The sequence below is a fragment of the Dreissena polymorpha genome, chromosome 5 (genome assembly GCF_020536995.1).
Source record: "Dreissena polymorpha isolate Duluth1 chromosome 5, UMN_Dpol_1.0, whole genome shotgun sequence".
Lineage (NCBI taxonomy): Eukaryota > Metazoa > Mollusca > Bivalvia > Myida > Dreissenidae > Dreissena > Dreissena polymorpha.
Window position 1 is genome coordinate 98,667,455 of NC_068359.1, and position 19,736 is coordinate 98,687,190.

At 36.2% G+C, this 19,736-nt stretch overlaps 1 protein-coding gene across 1 annotated transcript; it reads left to right on the forward strand.

Annotated features, from left to right (window-relative positions):
- Positions 1–9,639: 9,639 nt before the first annotated feature.
- Positions 9,640–19,249, forward strand: LOC127831889 (uncharacterized). Its single transcript, XM_052356963.1, has 5 exons — positions 9,640–9,716; positions 14,892–15,020; positions 15,236–15,325; positions 16,157–16,261; positions 18,452–19,249. Exons 1-5 carry the CDS (start codon positions 9,714–9,716, stop codon positions 18,587–18,589), a joined length of 465 nt encoding a protein of 154 aa, XP_052212923.1. The 5' UTR covers positions 9,640–9,713; the 3' UTR covers positions 18,590–19,249.
- Positions 19,250–19,736: the final 487 nt, after the last annotated feature.

Consider the following 19,736-nt stretch of genomic DNA (forward strand, 5'->3'; position numbering starts at 1 on the left):
TTCAGACATGAATTTGTCTTGAAATTGTCTACTACCAGTGCACATTCAGGTCTCATTGGCCACCGTGCACTGGTCTATTTGGATCTAAATTATATCTTTGGCGAATACCCGGACAGCCGGGGTAAATTTGACCTACTTTGGCTCAAAATTAATCTTTTTCCCCTGAACGGTCACAGGGGCAGGTCCAGCTAAAATGACTCCGTGAAGGGGCGTGGGACCTGAAAATAAACTCTGAAGAAGAACAGGTAGTAGAACTTCAAATCGGTGGAACGAAAAGGGCTTAAAATGGCAAAATTTAAATATACATGTATATGTGTGTGTATTCCAGAGTTCAGTTACAGGTCCTACTAGCCCCGTCACGAGGTAATTAATTGTAGCTCGACCTGCCCCTGTGACCTTTCAGGGGGAAATATTTAGTTTTGAGCCAAAGTAGGTCAAATTTACCCCGGCAACCCGGGTATTCACCAATGAATTGTGTTTTTTAAGAAAGTTCAGTGCACGCTGGCCAATGAGACCTTATATACTGTGCCCTGAAAACGCGTGATGATGATCTGATGTGGATTATGTTGAGTTTATTGTATGTGGGTGATGTGCATGTGCCTGGTTTGAAGTGGAAGGGTCGGTCAACTTGTTTGCGTCCGTTAGTCGTGAAATTCAGTTGCGGTGAGTCGGTTCTCAGAGTGTTGAGTGTTATATAAATGTGTCCTGGGACATGTATACGCAACCAATACCAAAAGTTATAGACCGGAGCATGCAAGTCCGCAATTATTTTTTTACACGATAATATAATATACATGTACTGGTTTATTAAGACAAAATAACTGTGCCATGTTCGTTTCGCTTATCCGGATTGCGTGATTTGAACTGTTTATTCGGTCAAACGTATCAGCAATTTACTGTGTGTAGAACACTTTGGTTATAATGTAAACGTGCGACCATCTTTAAAAAAACAAATGGAAGCGCACAGTTGTAAATTAATTGCATTGGAAAAGTACCATATTAATTTGAAGCGTTGTAAAATCGAATATTTGGCTGATAAATGTAATTAGTTACACAATCTTACTAGAGGGCTACCGTATTTTGATAACTCTTTCGATATATTTTGTGGTGTTTTGGCGAGTAATTAGTTCAAGGTATCTGTTCTGAGTTCGTGCTCGCTTACCAGTTTGCGATTGAATTTTTCGTCGTAATATTTGCAAACTTTGAAGAACAACGTATGCCCGAACTTAAAATAGTAATTGCATAGAGTCTAAGTATATTTGATAAATAACAACATCAAGTTTTAATGCAGCGATGATCACCGCCGATCGACCATAAACTGTTAATTGTTTATCGAGACCAATTACGGAAAGCGCGTCAATCATGTCGTGTTTTCCGGACGGTAAATTTCATGATTCATCAATGAACCAAAGCATCCTAAATTTGTAATGCGGATACGACGAGTCGCGTGTAAGGTAAAAGTCCCGAAAACTTACTTGAAATGTTGAAAAAATTAAGATATCCGGAATGTTCCTTCGTCTATTATTATGTAAGCTTGACAAATTTTATGTTCATTATGTAAATACCGTTTGTCGCGTGTTTCTCTTCGCCAATTCATCGCACAGAAGGGCAACAACTTTCCAAAGAAATCTTCACGATATAAAACCAGCTTATCGTGCGCAAGACCTGTATACTTTTATTGGTCAAACGCGAAGGTTAAACTTTTCGGTCAATCACCATGAAGCTCGTGTAAATTTAACTTTTTTCGGCGTAGCTTTTAAACCAGCTTTTCACCTTAGATGACTTTTACATAACGCCAACAGTCCCGAATAAATACACTCAATTTATTCTTTGCAGTAAAGTATGGTACACTGTTCAGTGTAGAGAAACGCGGACCGCTCTCTATTTTTTATACGAAACATAGATTCACACTTTGGCTCAGTTACAATTACGCATTAAAAATTGCCGGTTCCATCCTCGATTCCCCAAGCCTTAAATTTTAGGGTCAGTGCAGGGTCAGTAAATCGCAAGGGGAAGACGGAATGTGCTATCAATAAACGCCTTATGTTGATGACACAGTATTGCTTTTAAGATATATTAATGAAAACGAATTTCATGGAAAGAAATGATTGAAACCTATCGGTTAATGCCATTTATCTTTTATTGTGGGACAATACCACCTCAATAGTATAGCGTCTATGATAGAAGGGCGATCGTTCATTAATCTAACCACAAATGTGTGACGTACGCGGTCAGTCCGTCTAAAAATCTTTCAAGTAAGCAAGTATAGGCTACCGACATTTGCCAGTTTGCTATAAATTACGCAGTGGGATTCCAAATTGCATTCGGAAAGTATCGTTGTTTGATCTTCCATTTACAAGGCGCAATTTGTGTTTTACAGACCCGCGTCATTCGAAAATGGGTCTTATACAATTTTCTGCCATCATAGCTCAAGCTCAAGCCCAGCCTGCGCATCCGCACAGTCTTGTCAAGATATGAGGAGGAAACGCAGGAGATACCACGAAACCTGGCGTGCATTTTTATAGAGGAAATCGTAGCTCATGACCAGAATGCGCAAGTGCACGGGCTGGACTTGAGCTACGCCGGCCGCATATGCCATAAGACCAATGTGTGCATGACGCGGATTAACAGTGTTTTTTAATGTGTGGAAATGTTGTTATTGGGTAGTTTTACTTAGATCACAAGTTCTTATTCTTATTATAACAATCAGCAAGTATCGTGTTAACCAATAACACAATAGCTGTTTGTATGGTTGACAAAACTTTCATCCATGCACCGACACGCTTTTGAAATAAACATGTGATGCTATGATTCGTATTTTCATCATCGCCACAAAACCTATACATTGATTTTAACAAATTGTAATTATAATGTTATTGACAAATATTATAATAAATACATATTGTGAACCCAAAATAGCTGGAGTACTGTTATAGTTCAACACCAAGGCTAATCTCAATTTCAAACTGAATAAATATTAATATGGTCAGGGATATTTTGCCATCGTTTCTGAAGATTGCTCAGTTTGAATAATTCATTCTGATACAATGACAATGCCTTCAATATTTGATGAACTAATAAAAGCTATGATTCGATTTTAAAGCTACATGTACTTATATTGTCTAGCAGTCTCAACACATTCCTATATTATTGAGACCATGACGCGTTTGCAAAATATTTACTGGTAGGTTTGCTTCTTCTAAACGAATACTGTAAATGATCATACTATTCTGGTTGCAACAAGCTGGCGTTTGAATTACAAAGTTCTGTCTTACTTGTAAGGGATTTTTTTATTAAGAACAAACGAGTAGGTTGCAGTCCCCTGTTTGTTTAACACATAGGATAATCCTGTCCTTAGCCTGCCAGAATGTTTATACATGTATGTTATAATAGTCAATGAATAGAAATGGCTCAAACCTCAATGATATTTAGGGATTGCAAAATTATTTGAATGTTGTAATATTATTTAAAAAACAACAACAACTCAATAATCTTCATTTTGAGAAAAATAGTTAAAACAAACGAGACACTGTTTCACCAAACACTACAAAGTGCAATAATTTATGTTAACTGACCATAGTTCAGTATCACATTTCAGACTCTGATATTGAATAAACAATTCGGTGTTTGTTGATCGTCGATTTTAGCCTTGTGACAACACTACCAACACAACAATAAACAGAGGTGCGATCACACAATTTGATTAAAATGTAGTGCTCGTTAAACTGTTTTGATAGGAAGGGAAATTTCAGCGGTTTTGGCAGTTGGTTTAAACATAGAAAGCACACATTTTAAACGTATTTACGAGTTATAAAACGATGTTGAGCATTTGGTACTTAAATACAAAAAGACATATGTCTGCTAGGAATGAAGCAGCTCACACTAATCGAGCGAAGAATTTATTTATATTATCTTCGTAATTTGTTAACCAGTTTGTTTCTTATGTTGCTATACACGCTATGAGTACATGATCATTAAACATTAAAGCTATTATAGAATTTCGTTTTCGTACCTAGAACGCCAAATTGTTTTCGCGAATGTTTTGGTCAGCATTGGTTTGATAATACATGTGTATGTGCGTTATGCGTATTCACTCATTCCCGTATGTACTGCTCATTCCCGTATGTACTGGTGCATTATGATGTTTAATGTTTATACTACATGCGTACTGTTTTTTTTTCTCTCTGTTTCATTGACCTCTAAGAGATTTTTGTCCTTATGTTTTTGTTAACAATTGTAAACTTGTGTCTTATTATTTGTTCAGCTCTTCGTGTATTTGGAGGAAATAAAGTTATATACATATACTAAAAATTATAAATCCTCCCTTCCCATTTGCATAATAGTGACACCACTTTGTACATTATTTGATCTTATATTTGTCCTTAAATACCACTTCTACGCTTAGGTCAGTATTAATCAGAATATCCTGTTTAAACTGTCCACTATGTAAACAATGAACCAATACGAAAGCCGTACGCTGCTCCGATTTTCATTCATGTCGTTTGCTTGTCAAGTGCGATAAAACAAAGCATAATCACGACTTAAAAAAAAATCCAGTCATCATTTGCATTTTCTAACAGAATTGTTATATTAAGAACATACTACTTGTAAAATTGTAATGTCAAGAAAATGTTTACTTGAACTGCTCGCTATCAGCGTAATTCGATCCAGGATCCTTTAGGAGCAGTTAAAATCTAATGCGCTACCCCAGTGATATATTACGATTTGGAAACTATGACTATTTCACTACCAAATAAAAATATTTGAAGATTTGAACAAACCGTTATAGTAAAATGCACATGTATTTATCCATCTTTTCCCGAAGCTATAGCATAATACACCGCCATGTATCAATAAAACATAAATTATATGCATTCAGGAGTATTTCAACGGTTCTGCGTCTTTCAGCGCGAAATAATTCTATTATATTTTCATATATAAAACTAAGTTTACTAGCATTCGCTTAAAGTCGATAGCAACGTATTAACATACACTTGAATTGAAATATAATCATCGAGTTCTCTTTTTGTAAATCTTAATAAAATACTGTTTTATAAGGCGTCAAAATGATACAATCGCTTCAATGGAGTGTATTCATGAATTTGATTAGCTGCATTGAAGCGGACCACCCTCTTTCGGTCGCTAAATCCGTCGACGGTATCTGAGTTGATTATTTGTCTACTTGTTTCACTCGGGCGTCGTTTCAACGCGCCACTAGCACTGGTGTTGCACACGTGGTTCTTTAGTTTCGCAGACATGACCGTAATAGATCCGTGGTGTGAATACGCCGTAGCGTCCGGTAGAGCGCCATATCGGGCAGTGGACGGGAGCTGGTACGAACACACCACCGCGGGGCGAGCCGGCTCAAATTCGCACAAAGCACATTCACTATCGGATTCGTGATTCACTGTTTGTTTAGGAAGGCCTCTGTTCTTTAAAATTGACTTCTGTGGTTTTGGACTTGAAAGCCTGTACGTGGCGGCCTTCAAAGTACCAACATGTCCATCTTGCAATGGCAGGTAACCATCGGTTTCATCTAGATGCGATTGTGGGGTATCGTCCGACGATCCCTCAGTAGTATTTAAGCAATCGACGCCGTCTATAGTTTCACTTATAATCTGTTGGACGTATTTTGAATGCGCCGGTTTTATTTGACGTTTTAGAAATTCTAATCCGGAGAACGGCACGGAAGAATATGAAAATATTGTGTCTGTTAGTTGAAGACATGTGAGATCCGAAAAGGAAGACTTCTTCGAATTATGGCTTCTTGATTTAGGTTTCGGTAAAGGCGCATCAATGCACGTTTTGCTTCGGGTAAGCGTTAACGGCTGTCCAACAATTCTTGTTACGTCATTGGCGTCTTTGCGTTTCTTTTTACCATATAGATCTAGGCAAGGAAAGCCTGGAAAATCCAAGTTTACTTGCGTCATTCGCTGGAACGGTTTGCGCCTTTCCGGGGACGTCATGTGCGTGTAGGTTCCGGCGAATCCCGCCTTCCAGTAATCGAAACCCGTCGTTCGCTCCTGGCGGCGGATGGCACGGAACATTTCTGGCGTCATCTTAGAAAGGCTGAGCTGCTCACGCACACCGGTTCCACCAGGATTCATTCTCACACATAATCATTCTATATTAATGATTTTCACTTAAAATGTACGTTCAAAATCAAAAATTATATATAAACAATATCAGTTTTCAGTTGTCATTAGTGTTTTATCGTAATGTTTAACTCATCTTAGCATCCAAAAAGTGTCGGCAAATAGTTTTATCCGTTTCTTATTTCACATTATCGATTGAATGCTTATTCTCATTTGAACAAAAGTTTTCAATTACTTTCACTTAAATCTCCGCCGAATACCATTAGCAGGCATTTAATGCACTGCCTGCATACATTAGGTGATTATTTAGTAATTTGACGCTCTCTTATCGGAAATCCACTATAGATGTTTGCATTGAAAAGGAAATATTGTCTGCAAACCCTGTCAGATTATTCTCTCCTAAATCTCTCGTAAAACATTTAATATCTTTCCCATCTACTTCTGCTCTCTCCATACTCAATGTTTATAATACTTTCCTTTGATTTATTATGTTTATTTAAACCTTACAAATCTTTGTGTAGGAGATGATGTTAAGCGCCTAGCGCAATGAAACGCTAAGCACACAGAAATTATCTAAAACTCAAATTTACTTTTCGTCTATAAAAGTTTTGTTTATCTCACTATTCTAACAGTTGTTATTATCTTTCCGAAATGCTCACATCTTAAACCGAGAGAATTTCAATGCCTCAATTGTATCAAACATAATGAGTTCATATACGATATTGTTCGGTATTTATTTACCGAATGCCTTGTCGGGATGACAAATTATGGTGTTAAGGCCGACCGTCTTTACATTTTGTACAGAGGTTCAGCATAAATTAAAAGAAGCGTTCGGATTGCCGCTGGCAGGGATTGTTTTGTGAAACGCCCTTTCATCTTTTGGTCGGGCGGACACCATTGATGTTAATGCATTGCTTAAAAGAAATACATTTTTGTGTTCTTAAAGATACATGTTCGCGAAAAATTGAACGTTCGGTTTTATTAAAACTTGTTTTTTATATGCAATTATTCGTATATTTATTGCAGTTACACTGCAAACCGGAATATAAATGCTGTTTCCTTGACGAAAGTAACACTAAATTAACAATCATTTAAGAAAGCTATGCTTTTTAAAATTAACAATGAACTCAAAAAGTATTCCATTCCACTACGTGCATGCAAGAGGGGTATACATGTTTTTCTGATTTATTTAAAAATTCTTCTTACATTTCCGTTAGTGTGCACCCAACATTTTCAAATTTTGCCAAATATTCTACAAACATTGCGATCGGACGTACGTACATTGCATTGTTTGGTAGATCTACGAGTCAGACATTGATTTCATACTTGTATTTTTAGTAAATAAGCTGTTTTTTCTGAAAACTGTATTTATCTTGAATTTATATATCGTTAACAATAAAGTGTATGCCCCAACACGCTAAGAGGCATAACTTAATTAATGCACTTGTCCGTCCGGCTATACGCCCATGCGTTCGTATCGAAATGTTGTGTACGCTACTGCTCTTTGACTCCTGGTGGAAATTGTTTGAACTTTCACAGCTAGATGACTTGAATGTTAGGTTGATATTAAAGATCGAATTTTGGCTGCGAACAGTTATTGGCAGAATAATGTTACTTTGTAATTTTCCACTAAAGAATATAGAGCCCACGATGTGTGCACTCGGGTCGAATTTTAACGACTGGTGAATGCGTTTGTGTCCAATGATCAATCTCGGGGGATACCGGTAAGTGTCTTTGGCACATCTTCTTTAACGGCTATATAAGCAGGGATTATATTGTCTTACAGCGTACTTAAAAAACTTTCATTATGTTTGTTTTTATCGCAAATCATATAATAAAAAATATGCATTGATGATTCCTTTTATTTGAATATATATCAAAGGTTATTGTGTTAACAACACTATTTATTTGTAAAAGAGAGTTGTTCACAGATTTTTTCATTTTTAGTTCACCCGAACATGGTGAGCTTTTATGATCGCCTTTTGTCCGCCGTTCGTCATGCGTCGTTAAACGTGCGTAACGCGTCGTCAACTTTTACCTTTTGAACACTTTAGAGACCACATTTATTGTCCGATCTTCATGAAACTTGATCAGAAAAAAATTCCCAATGACATTTCGGCCGTGTTAGAATCTGAATTACGTCAGGTAAAAAACTAGGACACTAGATCGAATTTAAGAAAAAATGTTGCTTAAACTCTAGAAGTCAAATTTATTTTCAATTTTCGTCGAACTTTGTCAGATTTTTTGTTTAGGCTGAGAAAAAAATGATTTCATTTCGTTGAAAACATTACCGCCAGAGAGCGGGGCATTTTTTTGCTATAAGGAAACAATGTGAACACTAAAAGTAACATTTGTAGTCCAATCTTCATTTAAAAAAAAACTACTATGAACATAAGTTCTAATGATAGTACGGTCGAGTATTTAAATGGTTTTGTTTTGTCGAAACCATTGCGCAAGGAGGCGTGGCAGTTTTCCTTTCGTGGCTTTAGTGAAACCTTGTTTACATTATAGAAGTCAAATTTTAGTCCAATCTTCACGAATCTTTGTCAGAACATTCGTTCTAATGATATCATGGCCAAGTTTGACAATAGTTTCGGTCTTTTAAAAAAACATATCCGCCAGGAGGAGAGGCCTTTGTCCGAATATGGCTATAGTGAAACCTTGTTAACGCTCAACTGGCTTCATTTATTGTCAAATGTATATGAATCTTAGTAAATGCGTTTGTCTAAATTAAATATGTGCTTAGTTTGAAACTGGGTCACAGCTTGTAAACGCTCTAGAAGTCACATTTTTGCCCAATTTTCCAGTTGGTCAAAACATTTGTTATAATTAGATCTTAGCGGAGTTCTCAAATTAAAAGCGCATAGAAACTAAATATTTATGTTTCATAAAGTAATTTTATTTTTTTCAACTCCACCTTATCAGTATAGTTGTAGTTCCTCTAGGTCTCAGGTGACCGCCATCTTGTTGAAGTTTGATATTAAACGCTTTTATTAAATATATGTTAAAACGAAAACAAATCTGCACTTTATTTAGAAGTAAAAAACCTGCAACATCTTCTGATTAATATACACTCGACTTTTGAATGCTTTTTTCGGCCATCTATCCTGTTTTATAGCATCCTACATTTTACACCGATTTTTGAATCTTTGTAATCTGTTGATCTTGTTAAACCTGGCTTCAAAACAATAAAGTTGCATTTTGAATTTGAATTGTGTATGTGTTTATCATTACCCACATTGACACATGACAGCATACACATTATACAAAGTGAAACAACATTAGTAGAATATGAAACCGTTATTTACAATATACCACAGATATTCAACTGAATATAAATTCTTACCATAAATATATCATTAAAAAAGTGAAGCAAAAAGGTAATAGTTTTTTATTATAAGATATTAAAATAAAGTAAAAAAAAAATGAAAAAATAAGTAAATGTTTTTCTTAAGCTGAATTGTTATTGCACAATTAATGCCAATTTTTATGTTTAGTGTATTGTATCCTTGGCGCGAAAGAGTGAATGTCACAACACAATACCGTTATGATTACGCAATATTCAACTACTACAACAACAACAGCCGAGGAAACAAAAATACGAAATGCTAAAGAAAAATGGTTAGTTTGCGTATTTATTAGAAAACAAGTATTTCAAAACATAGTATATGTGAATAAAAAATAATTGATAAAAGACATATACTCTGACCAAAGTGATGTTTTCAGTCTACGGCATGGAAAACTTGGATCCCATCTGTGAATACTGGTTCACGAGTATTTGTCGGACAATAGTATTTTCCGGACGTTGTATTTAATATAAAAATTCTGAGCTCCAACGGGGGATCAAACCAGTTTCTTAAGAATTTTAACCAGACACTGTAACCGTGTGCTGAATAGGTAGTCTAATAGGAAGGCTGTTAGAATAGAAATGACCGTCTTTCAATACATTTCATCCCCTCTTAATGTGTCAAGGCCAATGCAGGCCAGCTACACAAGTGGCATTGTATAGCCATGCATTTCATGCCCAATCTTCATGTAAATTTGTCAAAATGTTTGTCTTAATGATACGTTGATTGAGTTAAAAAGTGGTTACAGTCCATTGAAAAACATGGTCGCCAGTGGGCGGGGCAGTTTTCCTTATTTGGCTATAGAGAAACCTTGTAAACACTCTAGAAGTCACAATTTTTGCCCAATCATCATGAAACTTGGTCAAAACATTGGTTTTATTGATATCTGGCACAAGTTCGAAAATGGTCCAGATTGGTGGAAAAACATGGCCACCAAGGGGCGGGGCAGTTTTCGCTATATGTATTTAGTGAAAACATGTCAACACTCTAGAAGTCACATTTTTAGTCCAATCTTCATAAAATTTGGTCAAAACATTTGTTTCCTAGATACGTGAGTTAAGTTTGAAAATGGTTCTGGTCCGTTGAAAAACATGGCTGCCAGGGGGGGGGCGTATTTTTCTTATATTAATATAGTGAAAAAGCTTGTGAACAGTTGTGGGGCAGTTTACCTTATATGACTATAGAGAAACCTTGTGAACTCTCTAGAAGTCATATTTTTTGCTTGATCATCGTGAAACTTAGTAAATACATTGGTTTTATTGGCTTACTCTGCCATTCGCCAAATTAGCCAATGGCTACAAATTGAACTTTTTGGCTAAAAAAATTATATTTGGCTACAACTTTTTCTTCATTAAAACTTAAAAATAGCCAAAAATAGAAGAATTTTGCCAATACAAGGCAAATTTGGCTAAAGAAATTTTTGAGCCAGGGGAAGCCCTATTGATATCTGGGATAAGTTTGAAAATGGCTCAGATCGGTGGAAAAAAAAACACATTTTTTAGCTCACCTAATTGCTCAGGTGAGGTGTTAGGGTTGGTCTTTGTCCGCCGTTTGTCCGTCCACATTTGGTTTGTAAACACGTTAGTATTCACATTTCTCAAGCATTCTTCATCAAACTCAAAGTTGCTGAGAAGCTATATGGCCTCAAGATGTCAGTCAAGTTTGATAATGAGCAAAATCGCATAATGACAGAATTATTGCCCTTAGATTGTCAAAATTTTCATTATATTATAAAAAATCCCTGAAAACACTCTAGAGGTCACAATTTTGTTTCAGATTTTATGAATCCTGGTCATAATATTAATTTTTGTAAGCATAGTTTGATGTTTGGTCATGAGGGGTTAAAATATAGGTTACCATGCAGGTCAAATCTTACAAAAACACTTCATAAGCCAGAGGTTTGGCTCAATAATGATGAAACTTGACCAGGATGTTTGTCTGGAGAATATGTAGGTCAAGTTTGACGTTTGGTAAAGATTGAACGAACCGACTCCTCTCAGGTGAGCGAATTAGGGCCATCTTGGCCCTCTTGTTTACATTAAATACTCAACACATTCTGTCATATGCAGATATCTGCATTGCTAGTTAACTTGTTAGTTAAGTGGATACAAATCAAATTTACCATTATAAATTCACTGTTTGGATTTTCTCCCTTGAATTGTAATAAATGGCTGTGTTTTCACTACTGAGTTTAAAATTATCTACTGTTTATATAGGCGATGAGCGTAATCAGTTTTCAATGCAACTTAGAACATAAATATTCTGGTAAACATTACTATTAGAAAACTGATTAATTCACGAAAAACAAGACATGTTGCACAGTAAAATAAATACATTCAGATCCTTGTAAAAAGAAGACTTTCAGATAAGAAAGATATTATTTTAATTCTAACTTGTTCCCATTTACTCAAATTATGAAAATACTCCGACACATTGTAAAATCACCTCCCTTTACTGACCGTAAATACAGGCCTCGTACAGGCACATCAAACAATTTTTATGTCCCCCTTAGAAGAAGAGGGGGTATATTGTTTTGTACATGTCGGTCTGTCAGTCGGTCCGTCCACCAGATGGTTTCCGGATGATAACTCAAGAACGCTTATGCCTAGGTCCATGATACTTCATAGGAACATTGATCATTACTGGCAAATGACACCTATTGATTTTCAGGTCACTAGGTCAAAGGTCAAGGTCACAGTGACTCGAAACAGTAAAATGGTTTCCGGATGATAACTCAAGAATGCTTACGCCTAGGATCATGAAACTTCATAGGTACATTGAACATGACTCGCAGATGACCCCTATTGATTTTCAGGTCACTAGGTCAAAGGTCAAGGTCGCGGTGACTTGACACAGTAAAATGGTTTCCGGATGATAACTCAAGAAAGCTTACGCCTAGGTTCATGAAACTTCATAGGAACATTGATCATGACTGGCAAATGACACCTATTGATTTTCAGGTCACTAGGTCAAAGGTCAAGGTATCAGTGACTCGAAACAGTAAAATGGTTTCCGGATGATAACTCAAGAATGCTTACGCCTAGGATCATGAAACTTCATAGGTACATTGATCATGACTCGCAGATGACCCCTATTGATTATCAGGTTACTAGGTCAAAGGTCAAGGTCGCGGTGACTTGACACAGTAAAATGGTTTCCGGATGATAACTCAAGAAAGCTTACGCCTAGGATCATGAAACTTCATAGGTACATTGATCATGACTCGCTGATGACCCCTATTGATTTTCAGGTCACTAGGTCAAAGGTCAAGGTCACAGTGACTTTAAACAGTAAAATGGTTTCCGGATGATAACTCAAGAATGCTTACGCCTAGGATCATGAAACTTCATAGGTACATTGAACATGACTCGCAGATGACCCCTATTGATTTTCAGGTCACTAGGTCAAAGGTCAAGATCGCGGTGATTTGACACAGTAAAATGGTTTCCGGATGATAACTCAAGAAAGCTTACGCCTAGGTTCATGAAACTTCATAGGAACATTGATCATGACTGGCAAATGACACCTATTGATTTTCAGGTCACTAGGTCAAAGGTCAAGGTCACAGTGACTCGTAACAGTAAAATGGTTTCCGGATGATAACTCAAGAATGCTTACGCCTAGGATCATGAAACTTCATAGGTACATTGATCATGACTCGCAGATGACCCCTATTGATTTTCAGGTCACTAGGTCAAAGGTCAAGGTTGCGGTGACTTGACACAGTAAAATGGTTTCCGGATGATAACTCAAGAAAGCTTACGCCTAGGATCATGAAACTTCATAGGTACATTGATCATGACTCGCAGATGACCCCTATTGATTTTCAGGTCACTAGGTTAAAGGTCAAGGTCACAGTGACAAAAAAGGTATTCACACAATGGCTTCGACTACAACTGACAGCCCATATGGGGGGCATGCATGTTTTACAAACAGCCCTTGTTTTGTTTACATTCACTCAGTTAATTTTTAATGACATCTTTTGTAATATTAACAAAGTAATGCAAGAAAATCCTTTTATTTTTAACCAGGTTTTCCGAAGGAAAAAACTGGTTATTAGATTGTTGAATGCGGGCTGGCGGGCGGGCGGAACAAGCTTGTCCGGGCCATAACTATGTCGTTCATTGTCAGATTTTAAAATCATTTGGAACATTTGTTCACCATCATTGGACGGTGTGTCGCGCGAAATAATTACGTCGATATCTCCAAGGTCACACTTTGAGTTCAAAGGTCAAAAATGGCCATAAATGAGCTTGTCCTGGCCATAACTATGTCATTCATTGTGAGATTTTAATATCATTTGGCACATTTGTTCACCATCATGGGACGGTGTGTCGCACGAAAGAATCACGTCAATATCTCCAATGTCAAGGTCGCCACGACTAAAAATAGATTTAAAAAAAAAAAACTTACAAAGGGGGGTAATTTTGTTTGTTCATTTCAAAAGTTCAGTTTGAGTTTTCTCCCTTTATCAGATTTTTTTTTCACAATGAAAACCTGGTTTTGTGACAATTTTGTCCCTTGTGTAAAGTTTGTCCAACCAGAATGACCCTTATGCAATGGCCAATGTAAAATTGTGTTTATATGTAAATGAAGTTTTAAAAAATGCATTACCTTGTATGTTTATCAAATATAATACAATACCATACAAGAATTAGCAAAGTTTGGGGGAAAAAAAGTTACAATGAAATACAAGAATTCATTTTCTTAACCAGCTGCAAGGGACCTACACATGATTTTTCACTGGGTGGCCTAACCAGGAAGGGTTTGGAAGGGTCTTGACATTCACGGTGCCTATACCACGTGATTTTTTAAGATCTGTGTTATCATTTTTTCAGTAAAGTGCAACTGCGCGTTTGTACATGTAATATGAAGTCCCGACACTGATCCGACATTTTTCTAACCATTCAAACTCGCGGTTGCACTTTACTGAAAGAATACTTATTCGTTTAAAAAGATCATGATACCTATAGAAAACTCTTACGAATCAGCGGGCTCTCCACTTTATCCCATTAAAAATGTTGAAATATTTAAAAAGAGATCCTTAAAAAATGTTAACTGGGTTGCGCTTTATTCTCCCAACACAGATCCAAAAAAGTCACGTGGTATAGGCACCGTGACATTGCAATATTCACAAAATAATTGCATTTTAAAGTAAAAAATAAAAACACTGATTTAAAGTTTCAAAATTGTATTGAGCCATTAGACATTCCCACCTTTCATGTAAGAACACTGCAAATTATCTCATTGCTTAATCTTCAAATGCATAATAATTTTCTCAATTTATACTTATAAATAAATGTTATCAAACTTTTTAAAACAAACTATATAAAATATCTTTGTCTAAAGACTTAATTGCTCCTGGGGCGATATTCTGAACATTCTAAGATATTTTTATCTGAAAATTTATTCATTTTGTATATTTTAATGACTATTTTTTGTCTTTAAGGATGAAGGAGTCAGCTGGTCAACAAATTCGCTCCAGCGATCCCTGGTTGTGGCTCAGAAGACATACTGGAGAACTGTGGACCGGAAAGTGGATTGGCCGGGACCCTTGTCTCAATCAAAACCAGCTCAGGTTTGGTATTGTGATATGTGGCAGTCAAAGATTAACCAAAACTCAGTATACAGTTAAGTTGTAACATGGGTGTGTGGGGAGCCATTTAAGCGTAAGGAAGTCCAAAGAGAAAAAGTTCAAACAGTCATCAGTAATTATATATATATATAAGCCTCAAACTTTGAACATAATCAAGCTGACATATATGTGTTAAAACTAATACTTGTCTTTCACAGGAGGTGGAGAATGTGAACACCTGTACGCCACTGGAGGAGGCGTTTGCTGGGGTGATGCAGGCCATGAGTATGACGACAGCTCAGTGCAAGGTTTGAACGCTGAATGTGTGACATTGTGTAGAAAATATACTAAAGATATGAACGACTGATTTTTAAAACAGTTATAAACTAACATTGTTATCAGAGTTACCCACACTTGTTCTTTCTGTACTTATGTCCTTGTGTAGGACATAGGGTTTCTCTTAGAAAATCTTGAGCCCTGCATCAATTTTAGGGGCCATACGCTCATTGGTTCCTGGTGAATTATATTCCTCATTAATATAAACCAATGATACTCATACAAGTTCTCAAAACACTGTTAATGTACAATTTTTTAACAGATTATTTATTTATTAAATACCAATGCAAATCACACACCATATTTTATGTCATGTAGACAAAGTATATGTATATCTAGGACGTTTTTGTGTAGTGATGAGCAGATATATACTGCTTAGTGATATTAATTCCAAATGGATTTATGATACTGTTTTCAGTGGATATTGTTATATCTTTTTGTCATGTTGAAGGGAATCATTGAGTAAATTCAAAATGCCTATCTCAATATTAAAACATGTTGAGTGAAATATGTTAATGAACAATATGTTACTGTGTACAATTTAATTTGCCTGTATTGCAAACTAAGACAGTTAAATGTGAAGATTTAAAACATGCTTTAAATTTTAAGTCATGTCAAAACTTCTGCCTTGTTGAATTTTGTTGTTATCATTTTGTCAATTAATGTTTATGATAAAAATCATGTCAAGCCAAATATTCAAATTTTAACATCGTAAATGACTACTGCACGTGGTAAGTTATCTCACTGATATTTTGTTCTATGTAACAGTTACCCTTGTTTAAGTATTTACTGTTTTTACTCAGCGGTTCTACAGGATATGCCTACCCAGGGACCATGAGCAGACAGCCAGAAGGCACTGTTCACGCTTCCATGGCCAGACCAGTGTACAGAGCCAATACAGGATTCAGGTATGGTGCAGTACTCTTTTAACCCTTTCTAGCACAGAGGCAGTACGGGATTCAGGTATGGTGCAGTACTCTTAAACTCTTTCTAGTTCAGAGGCAGTACAGGATTCAGGTATGGTGCAGTACTCTTAAACTCTTTCTAGCACAGAGGCAGTACAGGATTCAGGTATGGTGCAGTACTCTTAAACTCTTTCTAGCACAGAGGCAGTGCGGGATTTAGGTATGGTGCAGTACTCTTTTAACCCTTTCTAGCTCAGAGGCAGTACGGGATTCTGGTATGGTGCAGTACTCTTTTAACCCTTTCTAGCTCAGAGGCAGTACGGGATTCTGGTATGGTGCAGTACTCTTTTAACCCTTTCTAGCACAGAGGCAGTACAGGATTCAGGTATGGTGCAGTACTCTTTTAACCCTTTCTAGCACAGAGGCAGTACAGGATTCAGGTATGGTGCAGTACTCTTTTAACCCTTTCTAGCACAGAGGCAGTACAGGATTCAGGTATGGTGCAGTACTCTTTTAACCCTTTCTAGCTCAGAGGCAATAACTAAACATTAAACATGCAGCTGCAGTTCTAGTATATCCATTTGGCTTTAAATATGCTTGATAAAATCACTCAGAATATCACTTTGTAGACAAGTACATAGAGTGCATACAGTGTACATATGAATAGGTGGTGTATATGTTTGCAACAAATATATTTAAACATATTTATAAACAATAATAGATGCATTTCTTACTGAAAAAAAGTTTTTAGTTAAAAAAATTTGAACTTTGAATACAAATTAATGTTTTACTACAATTAATTGAATGATTTACTTGGACTGGGTCTTTAGTAAGCTGATATGTTCTATAAAAATGCCTTTTTGTATGCACAGTCAACTTTGCATACATTATGTAAAACAATAGTTAAATACAAACTTCTAGAAATAATTGGGATAAATCAGGGAAACAACAAATAACCACACTATAAAAGCTAATGTGACATCACAATTAATTGGAGATAATTATTTCCATATACAGGAAATTCTCAATAAAAGCACTGTCAAAATGCTTTGCTTCTTGCTGCTGTATGCAAGCATTCAAGTTCATAGAATCATATTTTGAACTGTGAAAATCATTGACAAAATTGTAATGCCCCCTTTCCAAGGAGTGCAGGTATATTGGTTTGTATTTGTCCTGTTGGTAAGTCTTTAGTTCAGTACACCATTCATTTCCACACAATATCTAGAGAACTGTTTGATCTACAACCAGACTTATTGGTAAGATGGTTGCTAGAGTGGAAAGGATAATACGTTTAGAGGTCAACAGGTCAAAGGTCATGGTCACAGGGTTTGTCACATAATTTTTTTGGGCACAACATCTGTAGACAATTTTAATCAGTAGCTTGAAAAGTGGTGTAAGGGTTACTTTATTGATTGTGCGGTCAACATGTCAAAAGTCAAAGTAAAAGAGGCTTATAAAAGGGCGTTTGTTTAGGTACTATACTCTGAGAACACTTAAACCTTTGCTGATGCAAATTGGTATAGTTGCTGCATTGAGGAAAATAAGGGGGTATTGGATTTTTAGGTCCTCGAATCAAAGGTCAAGGTCATACCAGCTTTTATTGGTTTATGCATGCTATCTAAAGAATGCTTCGACATACAATGATGTGAATTGGTCTGCTGGTTACTTGGGAGGAAAGACTGATGCCTATTTTATTTTTAGGTTAACATTTTGTAAACATTTAGAATGTCATGGTTACAAGGGCTTTGAGCATGAATTTTGTTTCTGCACAATATCTCCATAATCCTTTGACCAACGATCATGCATATTGGTATAGTGAATACTTCTCTGTAAAGGAAGACACCTATTTAAGTAGAGGTCATAATATCAAAGGTCAGTCTCACAGAGGCCTGTATCATGAAATTGGTTTCCACACAATATTGAGAATGATTTTACATATGATCATTAAAAATGATTATATGGAAGGAAAGAAAGATAGGTCAATTTGAAAATTCTTATGATGATCATATGAATTAGTATGCTGGTTAGCCATGAGAAAAAATGACCCTGAATGATTTTCAAATCATGAGATCAAAGTTCAATGTCTCAGGGCCTAATTCGCTGCAAGTTGGAGGGCAAACATGTTTTGTAAAATCAAATTTAGAGTTGCTTGTAATCGAATATATAAATGATTGTCATAATTGTTTGATTCAGGTTACAAGGCAAGACTTCAGCAGTGGCATCAAGGCTTCTACAAGAACACGGCATGTGGATGCAGCAAGTAGCTTGAATCATTCTCAACCTTTCACTGGTGTTCGCAAGATGGTTGACAGACAATCAGATGAGTTATAGTTATTGGACTTTCATAGTATCGTATTCTGTGTTCCGAGAAAGAAATGTGTTCATGTCTTTTATTGCTCTTATACTTAATCATATGTGTCTTGTATTGAGAAAACTGGGCTTAATTCATGTGCGTAAAGTGTCGTCCCAGATTAGCCTGTGCAGTCGGCACAGGCTAATCAAGGACGACACTTTCCGCTATAATGGTATTTTTAGTTTCAGTGAATCCCTCCTTACCGAAAATCAAGTTTAGGCAGAAAGTATCGTCCCTGATTAGCCTGTGCAGACTGCACAGGCTAATCTGTGACGACACTTTACGCACATGCATTATGACCAGCTTTCACAGAACAAGACACATATATGTTAAGGTTTTTACACTTAGTACCTCTTATACATGTATGTCTTTTGTACTGCTCTGTTTAAACATCTGTAATAATTATGCAGCAGTTTGTGTTTGCCCTTGTATATTGTTCTCTGCCAAAAAATTCTAGAACTTAATTATGTGATATTACATAACTCAATATGAACTTTGTTTTATATGTTGGTATTTATGTGCAATTACTCCGTGTTCAATATTTTATGGTGCTTTAATAACTTTGTATTTAGGGATACTGTTCATTATTTTACTTTTGATTTTATAAAATACAACTTTTGGACTAAACAATGAGTTGTTGTCTATAACATGCAAAGGCTGTTTTAAACAAAGTAACATAGCCAACTTCAGTTTTATATATGTTAAAACTTCCAAATACTAAAATATACAGGAGGTAGATTTACTCATTTATTATACCCCCATTACCAATGGTAATGGGGGCTATATAGGAGTCACTTTGTCGGTCGATTTGTCTGTTGGTCTGTCCTGAAAGCTTGTCCGGGCCATAACTAAGTTGTTCATGGTGAGATTTTAAAATTATTCGGCACAATTGTTCACCATCATTGGACAGTGTGTCGCGCGAAAGAATAACGTCGATATATCAAACGTCAAGGTCACACTTTGAGTTTAAAGGTCAAAAATGGCCATAAATGAGCTTGTCCGAGCCATAACTTTATAATTTATTGTGAGATTTTAAAATCATTGGGCAGATTTGTTCACCATCATTGGACGGTGTGTCGCGCAAAAAAATAACGTCAATATCTCCAAGGTCAAGGTCACACTTTG